Below are 9,862 nucleotides of genomic sequence, written 5' to 3' on the forward strand. Positions count from 1 at the left end.
CACACAGAAAAATTGTCTTAAATACGGGGGGGAGCCATATTGGACCAAAATCAACAAAAAACAAATATGTCTCGAGCCGCAAAAAATAAAAAGCCTTATATTGAAGGCAACACATGCTGTATGTATCTCTATGAGCTATATTAGCCTGCTATCAACATGACTAAGTTGGCTACAAATACACAACGAGCATTCATGATGAAAAGTTTTTTTTTCCCCTGCAGTTCATCCTGTAGAGGAGGGGTGCCTAAACTTTTTTGACGGAAGATCTAAAGAGATTTTCTTGTTTTTTTTAAACACACTTGCAAAACCCCAGTGGAACGAAAAAAGACAACGTGGACAAGACAGTTATTGCAGTAAAAATATATATACCGTATTGGCCCGAATATAAGACGGCCCTGATTATAAGATGACCCCCTCTTTTTCAATACTCAAGTTGGAAAAAAGACTTTTTGAACACCAAATTAATTTTTATACAGAAAATAATTACAGTACATCCGAAAAAAATGATTATAACAATATGTTTGAGAGAAAAAGCATGTTATTTTGCCTCATTCAAATCTAAAGTGCAATCACATTCGTAAATGAATGGCTTCTGGTTTTTGAAATGTAAATTAGATCATAACTTCTCCTCAGCTGCCGGTTAACCTGGCCGATCTTCAACCCACTTTTCTCCAGATTGTGACTACATTTCTCCATTTTCTGCTATCTCTTCTATTATTTTCTTCTCTTTTCCTTTTTACCACTATTTTTTATTTTTCTTCTTCGTGCTACCGCTATTTTTATTTTTATTCATCGTGGCAGGGGTTCACTTTGGCCTGGGGAGTCAAGTTCAGCATTCGCTTCATTGATATCTGGCGCGATCTAGCATCGTGAATGGGTATAACGTCTGGACCCCGAATATAAGACGACCCCCACTTTTTCAGTCTTATTTCAATGCAAATACACCGTCTTATATTCGGGCCAATACGGTATTTAGACAAAAAAAAAAAAAGGAAACACACAGAGTACGAGATAAAAACGTGTCCGTTTGGCTTCGAGCGTGGTGTCAGCTAGGCTAACTTAGCTGTTGTCGTTCTCCAAAGCTTCCTTGATGTGTGAGGTCGGTTGCGTCGGCGCTGATTGGTTGAAACCAAAAGACGTGCACGTGCGTACATGTTCGCGCTTACGCACGCACACCAGAGAGCACCGGACTATCGACTGCTGAACGCGCTTCACTCGAGTGGGTTCGCTACAGATCTACTTTTCGAACAGATGAACGAGGCACGGGACGCACTTTCGCAGCGTGCTAAATATCGTAGCTCATGTGTACCGTTTAAAAATGCTTCTCTTGGCCGCCCAGATTTCCATTCTTTGCAAGTACCCTCAGTGAATTGTACATGAAAGGCAGCTGGGGGTTTTTTTTGTTGTTGTTGTTTCCCGCCCTGCTAATACAAACGTGTCGCAGGCTATGACGCAAATATTCGTTGACAAAATGTTGACATTTAATATTTATCCGACACATTTTTACGGCATCGGAAAACGTTAATCATGTTTGTGTCATGTTTGTCCTCTGACAGAAACCATATGAAAACAAACAAACAAAAAAAATTCCCTCCCATCTGTTTCCTTTTTCAAACATTTTTGAAAAAGCTCTAGGAGCCACTGGGGGGTGCGAAAGAGCCGCATGCAGCTCGATAGCCGTGTGTTGCCGACCCCTGGTCTAACCTGACATAAATCAGCTGCACCAGCACACCTCTCAACGAATTTTTTTTTTTTTTGTTTGTTTGTTAGTTTTTCTTTTTTAACTTTTGTTGATCAAGGTAAGGTAATTGAGAACGGATTGTCATTTGCATAGCCAACCTGGACTAAAACAAGGCAAAAGAAAAGCTAAAAAAAAGGACAAGCAATTTAGAGAATTCATGGATTATTTAACTACCGTAATTTTCCAGACGATAGAGCGCACCTGATTATAAACTGCACCCACGACATTTTTAAAGGAAAAAAATTTTGTAACACACATAAGCCACACCTGTTTATAAGCCGCAGGTGCCCACGTTGTAACATGAAATATTTATGAAGAAAGACGGTACACAGAAAGCATTTTCAAATTTTTAATAACATACTTTAACTTTTCTTTCTAAATAGTGCCTCTAACACGGCAGCACCACGGCAGTAAAACAGCGCTAACAGGGCGTGTTAAAAAAAAAAAAAAAACATAAAAGTCACTGTTCGACGTCAAGTAATGTTTTTTTTGTTTTTTTTTTTTTTTTTTTAAATGAAAAAAAAATCCTTGCTTGCCGCAACACTCGGTCAACCCTCCTTCATTAGCCTTTGTACCATCCACGCTTTCATGTCAACTTTCACAACAATGTCTTTCAGCAGGGTTATTTAGTCATTTATTTATTACGGGGGTGGGGGCGTCGTAATCCTTCGTGGATGCAGTGCAGCCCAAAACACAGGTGAAACGTGCCCTCTCATGGCCGGTTGTTTCCAGTGTGACAGATGATAGCGCGCAGCATGTGTGTGTGTGTGCGCGTGTGCGTGTGTATCAACTTGTCCCACTCTTATCTTTTATGACTGAGCGCCCCCTGGCTGCCATTAGAACAATCTTTACATAGGCCGCTTCATTAAATAGGCCCGCAGAGTTGAAAGCATGTGACAAAAGTCGCGGTTTATAGTCCGGAAATTACGGTACATGTATATCAAACTGTACAGTTTGTTGTTTTTGTGTTTGTAATTGCTTTTATTTATTTATTTATTTATTTACTCTGCTGTCAGGTCGACATTGCAATTGAGAATCTGACTTTGGCTTAACCCTTTCATGTAACCTGATAACATGATAAGATGTCCACTGTAATGACCGCTGTCCCTGAAAGGGTTAACACAGCTGTGTAACGGAAGCGAGGCACTCACACCGGTTTTCCGTCTGCAGGTCATGAAAGCTTTAGAGGAGAGCTACCGTCTTCCAGCCCCGATGGACTGCGCCCCAGGCCTCCATCAGCTGATGCTGGATTGTTGGAAGAAAGACAGAGGAGAACGCCCCAAGTTTGATCAGATAATCAGCATTCTTGACAAGATGATTCGGAACCCCAACACACTAAAAACACCGGTCGGAACGTGTACAAGGTGAGGAACGTTTAACATGAACATCAAATTCGGCTATGTTTCTCCCTTTTATTTGTTGAAATTTTGAGAAACCGATTGAGTCTGTGGGGTGGCTTTAAAGGACTTCAAAGACATAGCAAGGCCTTATGAAACATTATGCAGTTTCATAATATAAGTACAGTATATTGCAGTATTAGTGAGGGGTTGGCAACCAAAAATTCTCAAAGAGCAACTTGGTCCTGCTTGCCAATAAAAAGAAGCTCACAGGAGCCACAAATCCCTTTAAAATGAAGATTGACAGTACACCAGAAACTGAATCTTAATAATACATATTTGAATTTGAATAACTAAAGTTGCATTAAAGAAATTAATTTCACATAGGATGAATTTGTATTGTTTCGTTTGAATCTTTGTATTAAAAACCTGAATCTGAATTGTACAATTCCAATTGGAATTCAACCCAAATAAGTTGAAACTAAATGTTAGACAATAAAATGTTGGGTTTTTTTAATTTCTCTAAAGCTGTATTTGGCCCTCACATTCAGTTTTACAAATACAAAAGATTTTTTTTCCACACAGATGCTAAAATTAGCCCTCACATGCAAGACTATATTTACTTCCATAAACATTGTGCAACATACCGTATTTTCCGCACTATGAGGCACACCTAAAAGCATTCATTTTTCTCAAAAGGCGACAGTGCACCTTGTAATCTGATACACCTTATATATGGATCAATATTCTGATTTCTTGGACGTGGAATTTTAAATGTTCCGTAAAGCACTTTGTTACAGTTGAAGCGATTGTGAAAGCTCTCGAAAAATACAGCTGTGTATTGTATTCTATTTTATTCCCTTCAGCATAGCTCCATCTAGTCGATGCATAGTGCAACCGGAGCCACTATTGTAGCTTCTATTCAATGTCAGAATCAGAATCATCTTTATTGGCCAAGTATGTAGAATTCACAAGGAATTTGTCTCCAGTAGTTCAGGCTGCACTAGTGCCATCATAAACTAGGACATGACAAATAAGCATGGAAAGACATTCCCGTAATGTAAGGGTACCGTTGTGCGGTAGTACCGCCCAATGACAGCCGTGAGTCAATGTGCAAAGTATCAAGCAGAGCTAAAGTGATCAGTGGTAGAATACAATACTATAACAGTTGTAACAGTTGTGCAGTTGGTGCATTGAACCATTTTAAAGTGACCAGTAGCAGTATTTGTAGAAAAAGTTTAAGTATGCAATGGTACAGATGTCCTTGAGTGCTTTAAATTGTCTGGTGCTGTGGAATATAGATCAGTGACAATGGTTCAAGTAAGTACAGAGGTGGAGCTACAATGATTATTGCGGTAATGCTGTTCCACGGGGGTGTGCAAAATTGCAAAGAGCCACGATACAGGTAGATTTGGGTTACTGTTTAGGGACTTAATGGCTAGACTAGTGAAGAAGCTGTTTGAGTGTCTGCTGAATTTGCTGCCAATGGATCGGTAGCGGTTGCCTGAGGGGAGTAGCTGGAAAAGGTGGTGGGCAGGGTGTGAGGGGTCCTGTCGGATTTTCCGTGCCCTTGTCTTGGTTCTTGCGGTGTGCAAGTCCTCAAGAGTGGGTAGGGCGGTGCCAATGATTTTTTTCCGCCGTCCTAGCTGTCCGTTGCAATCTTGCAACCTTTTTTGTGGTGACCCCAAACCAAACCGTGATGGAGGAATACAGGACTGATTCGATGACTGCTGTGTAGAACTGTCTCAGCAGCTCCTGTGGCAGGCCGTGCTTCCTCAGCAGGCTCAGGGAGTACATCCTTCCTCTGCTGAGCCTTTTTCAGGATGGAGTTGGTACTGATCTCCCACTTCATGTCCTGGGAGACTGTGATTTCCAGGAACTTGAAGGTCTCAACAGTTGGCACAGGGCAGTCGGATAGTGTGAGGGGCAGCTGTGGTGAAGGATGTTTCCTGAAGTCCACGATTATCTCATGTGCCTGAAAGCAGCGCGCCCTATATATGAAAACAATTTTAAAATGCACCATTCATTGAAGGTGTGCCTTATACTCCGAAGTACCTTCTCGTGCGGAAAATACGGTAATAATTTATTTTGGGGGGCGGGGGGGTATACGCCATACGACGATTTCTGCGTGTCATATCACGGATGTGATGTGTTCACATTCGAAGTCGCATTTGATTTTGTGATAGAGAAATCTACGAGCAAAATTATACCATGTTTAAAGTTTCATTTAATTTGGGCATGTCTAGACGTTTTGGTGCGTTCTCAGCTCCCCTAAATGCCTGTGTGCAAAGGTATCGACCTAGGGGCCGGATTGGGGGCGTGGTATGCAAATATCGGGGGCAGTGTTTTTCTTGTATTTTGCAAATGTAAACAATAAAAGTGTGATCACGGAGCAACTGGCCGTCGTTCTCTCTTAGAGATCTGCTTCCGCCGATCAGAAAGACAATCTTCCCTGTGTGTCGAGTCATTTGTTTAACTTTGTCCGGGTAAAAACTCTGACATTTTGTCACATGAACGCGTATATATTAAGTTCAGATTTAACAAAAAAAAAAAAAAAATCCAAACTGGGCCTCATGGCCTGCAGTGTGAACGCGGCCTTAAGTGAAGCATTCTGCTACTTTTAATCATTAAAAAAAAAACAGTCAGCATTTTGATTCTCCCGTATTACTTTGCACTGACATTTCTTTTCACACCTCACGACCTTTTATGTGCTCATCCCACAGTCCACTGTTAGGTCAGAGCGTATCCAACGTCAGCGCCTTCCACTCAGTGGAAGAGTGGCTGGTCGCCATCAAGATGGAGCGATACAGAGACAACCTCACCGCAGCTGGCTACATTTCCCTGGAATCTGTGGCCAGGATGTCAACTGAGTAAGTAGAGGGAAGTACTTTCACAGCATCTTCCGGCAATTATTCCTTCTGCGTGCAGTGTGCACTGCCTTTTTCTTTTTTGGCCCCCAGCATTTTGCATCATCTTATTGATAATACCGTATTGGCCCAAATATAAGACGGTGTTTTTTGCATTGAAATAAGACTGAAAAAGTGGGGGTCGTCTTATATTTGGGGTCCAGACATTATACCCATTCACAACGCTAGATGGTGCCAGATATGCTGAACGAATGCTGAACTTGACTCCCCAGGCCAAAGTGAACCCCTGTCATGAGGAATAAAACTAAAAATAGCGGTAGCACGAAGAAGAAAAATAAAAAATAGCTTTAAGAAAGAAAAGAGAAGAAAATAATAGAAGAGATAACAGAAAATTGAGTAACGTCGCGACAATCTGGAGAAAAGTGGGTCGAAGATCTGCCAGGTTAACCGGCAGCTGAGGAGAAGTTATGATGTCATTTACATTCCAAAAACCAGAAGCCGTTCATTTACGAATGTGATTGCACTTTAGTTTACATATTTAAATGTTCAGATATTAAGATTTGAATGAGGCCAAATAACAAGCTTTTTCTCTCCAATATATTGTTATAATCATTTGTTTCAGATGTACTGTAATTATTTTCTGTATAAAAATTAATTTGGTGTTCAAAAATTTTTTCAAACTTGAGTCTTGAAAAAGAGGGGGTCGTCTTATAATCAGGGCCGTCTTATATTCGGGCCAATACAGTATATCAGAAAGATAAACTTATTTTTCTCGTGTGTGTAAATTAATTTGAGTATTTTGATTATTTTATAGATGGTGAGCAGTCTGGGGTTATTTCATTATTGGACCGAATATCAATTCCGGTTTTTGTTTGACTAATGGATGTGTTGTCGTGTCTTCCAGGGATGTCGTGCGGTTGGGTATTACACAAGTGGAACATCAGAAAAAGTTGATGAGCAGCATTCAGACAATGAGAGCTCAGATGTTCCACCTTCACCATACAGGTGTTCAGGTCTGATGACAGCAAACACAGATGAAATGTCTGAAATGGAACCTCGTTTGACTCAGAATACAGGACATCTGATATCATACTCCTGGAGCTGCACCCAGAGTGGAAAAAAAAATGGACAGCAAGTAGAGGAAGAAATGCAAAAACCACCAAAAGCAATCTCTCTTATTTTCTTTTTTTTTTTTCTTTTCAAATGAACACATATCAATTGCATTGAAAACAATGGTTTTAACTTCATGACTGAGGCGCCTCCATTTTCACTTCCGTCCCGGACCATCGTTAAAAAAAAAAAACATTCTGTCCTGCCCTGCTCACGGTGAAAACAACTCATCCTGCGCCACCTCCCTTTTTATTTTGGAGGACAACTACAATAACAACAGCTGCGCATTTGTGCAAGTTTTATTTTTCTCCTTCTACTGGATAATCTCTCTCCCATGAACATTTTATCATCAACCTCTCCCGCACCCAATGGTAATATTTTTAAAAAAACAAAAGGCTTTGTCTCTACTTTGAGGGATTCTTTTTTTCCCCTCCCTCTCATTTCTTTGAAATGCCGTCGTGCGTAAACGATTCATACTTTCTTCTACTTAATTTGGAAACAGGGTACACTCAGTATTGTTATTTATGGAGAGAACCTCCAAAAGGTGCATTTTCTATGGACACGTTCGGAGTCGATGTGAAACTCAATGTACAGCTCTGGACAAGGTTTTGTCTTCAAAGACATTTTCAATTTGACTCTTTGTCAACGTGTGCAACGCTGATATTTTTCCAGATGGAACTCCTTGACTCTTTCTCAAATTAGCAATACGATAAGGAGTCATCACAGACTTCTTTGAACCATCCACCACCTCCCACCCCATGACCTTGTTTTTCCATCATTTTGCCAAAATGGCGCACAGTTCTGTGTGGGTATTTCAGCTGCAAAATATTGTATGTATCTTAAAGATCGGGAACGGTGGACGTAATACTGCCTTAAAAAAAACTGTTGGACATGTAACTGCAGTGGTACCTCTACTTACAAACGTCTCCTCATACGAAATTGTCAAAGTTACGAAATGCCTCAAAAGGAAAATATTGCCTCTTGTTACGAAAGAAATTTCACGATACCAAAGGTAAAAATACAACATGGGCTGGTAGTCGCAGCTCCCAAGTTTCCTGAACGCAACATACTTCTAGCTGCTCTACCATTGGCTATTACCTCGCATCTTCCTGACATCCCATTGGCTAAGAGGGACCTCTACCAAATGTGTCTATGTGTGTACATAGATAGATCTGTGTCTATGCGGCGTGCGTCCTCGTCATTCGCCTCTCGGCCGGTGAGGCGTTCGGTAGTTTTACGGAAATGTGAATCTCCCAGAAAAAGTGTTCACCAGTCGGGCGATCGCTCGCTATGCTGATGTTTGCCTTGGACATTTTTGAAGGATTGTTAAAAGCTGACAAAAGCAAACGTCCTTGGATCAGTTCTGGACAAAACGCCAGGCAATAACCACTTCTGAGAGAGAACATCATCTAAAGAGGGAAAAAAAAACCCGATGAGGACGCAGTTAAGTTAAATTACCATCGTTTTTATTCTTTATTCTTTTCTTTGTTTTTTACATTATGCACAACTTTAATTTATTGGGCAATAATCTAATTGTAACATGTATTTGTTCCATATTTTGATGCATTTTTATGCTTGAGAAAACATTTTTGACTGCATTTTGAGGGGGCTTGGAACGGATTAGGGCATTTACATGGAAAATGCGTTTCTACTTCCAAAATTTTCTACTTAAGAAATTTCTTCCAGAACCAATTAATTTTGTAAGCAGAGGTACCACTGTATTGTTAAAAACGCTTTCTGTGTCATTCTGTTCGAGTGCTTGTCCATCGAGGTGGGATTGTTTTCTTTTCCTTGTCGCCGAATCTTGCACTGCAAGAACACAGGTGAAAGCTAAAGTGCAAAGAAGGGATGAACTAAACAAAGCAATAATTACCAGGATTTAAAAAAAAAAAAAAAGAGCTTTCAAAGGTGCTAGTTATGTGTGTTAAAAGGAGAAGTCCCCTTTTGAAAAGCACCGTTCAATCACGACAGAGTTTATATTTGTATCCACCAAACTTGCTGCCTGATAATCAATACAGGGTTGTGGTATTCAAGAATTTTGCCAAATGGTCAGAGGGGGGATTTTGATGCGCAACATCTGCTGTGTTCATTCTTTACGACTGCCGTGGATGTGAAATGCGTTTGCTTTGTACGAATGTTACAAACTGGAAGCTTTGTAGCAGATAAATACTGGCAAAACAATTTGCCAGTTTAGTACCCTCACCCTTCACCTCAAACCACCAAAACATCTCTGGTTGAGTGTTTACAAAGTCTTATCTCAGAAAGATAAGGAAAATCCGTTATTGCACTAACTTGTTTAAAAAAAAAAGAAAAAAAAAGCATCCCTTGATTGACTTACTACTGAAATATGAAACAAGCAAAAAAAAAAAAAAACAAATACAAAAAAAAAAAAAAAAAAAAAAAGAGCAATCATAGGCTTTCTTCTGTTTTGGCGCTCCTGCTCTCATATGGTGTATTTGAAATATTCGTCAGCTGGTGATGAATTCAAAAGGCAGGGAAATAAACCAGATCCATGGAACTGTTTGTTTATTTTACCGGTCCTTCATCTTCTCCCCATCTAAACTTGACAGCTACTGTCACCCCGGTACAAAAGCGACAAGGCGTGCTCATTTCTAAAACAAGCTTAAGATTGTCCCGGCCAGCCTATTTAACCCTTTCCGGGACAGCGATAACTATAGTGGACAGCTTATCATGTTATCGGGTTCCAGGTTAAAAGCAGACCGGAGCGTGTCCAGCTTGGAAAAGCAAAATTGACAGCAATTTAATAAATGTCTGGATTGTGGAAAGAAAATCTACTAAATTAAACT

At 40.3% G+C, this 9,862-nt stretch overlaps 1 protein-coding gene across 4 annotated transcripts in view; it reads left to right on the forward strand.

Annotated features, from left to right (window-relative positions):
* epha7 (eph receptor A7) overlaps window positions 1-7,190 on the forward strand; it is a 92,405-nt gene extending 85,215 nt beyond the window's left edge. For all 4 annotated transcript variants that reach the window (XM_019859096.1, XM_019859104.1, XM_019859114.1 and 1 more), the window contains exons 15-17: window positions 2,912-3,105; window positions 5,802-5,948; window positions 6,850-7,190. In XM_019859096.1, coding sequence (XP_019714655.1) covers window positions 2,912-3,105; window positions 5,802-5,948; window positions 6,850-6,964 — 456 coding nt within the window. In that variant the 3' untranslated portion in view covers window positions 6,965-7,190. The remainder of the gene's footprint in view (window positions 1-2,911; window positions 3,106-5,801; window positions 5,949-6,849) is intronic.
* The last annotated feature ends 2,672 nt before the right edge of the window (window positions 7,191-9,862 follow it).

The sequence above is a fragment of the Hippocampus comes genome, unplaced genomic scaffold (assembly GCF_001891065.2).
Source record: "Hippocampus comes isolate QL1 unplaced genomic scaffold, H_comes_QL1_v1.1 scaffold26, whole genome shotgun sequence".
NCBI lineage: Eukaryota > Metazoa > Chordata > Actinopteri > Syngnathiformes > Syngnathidae > Hippocampus > Hippocampus comes.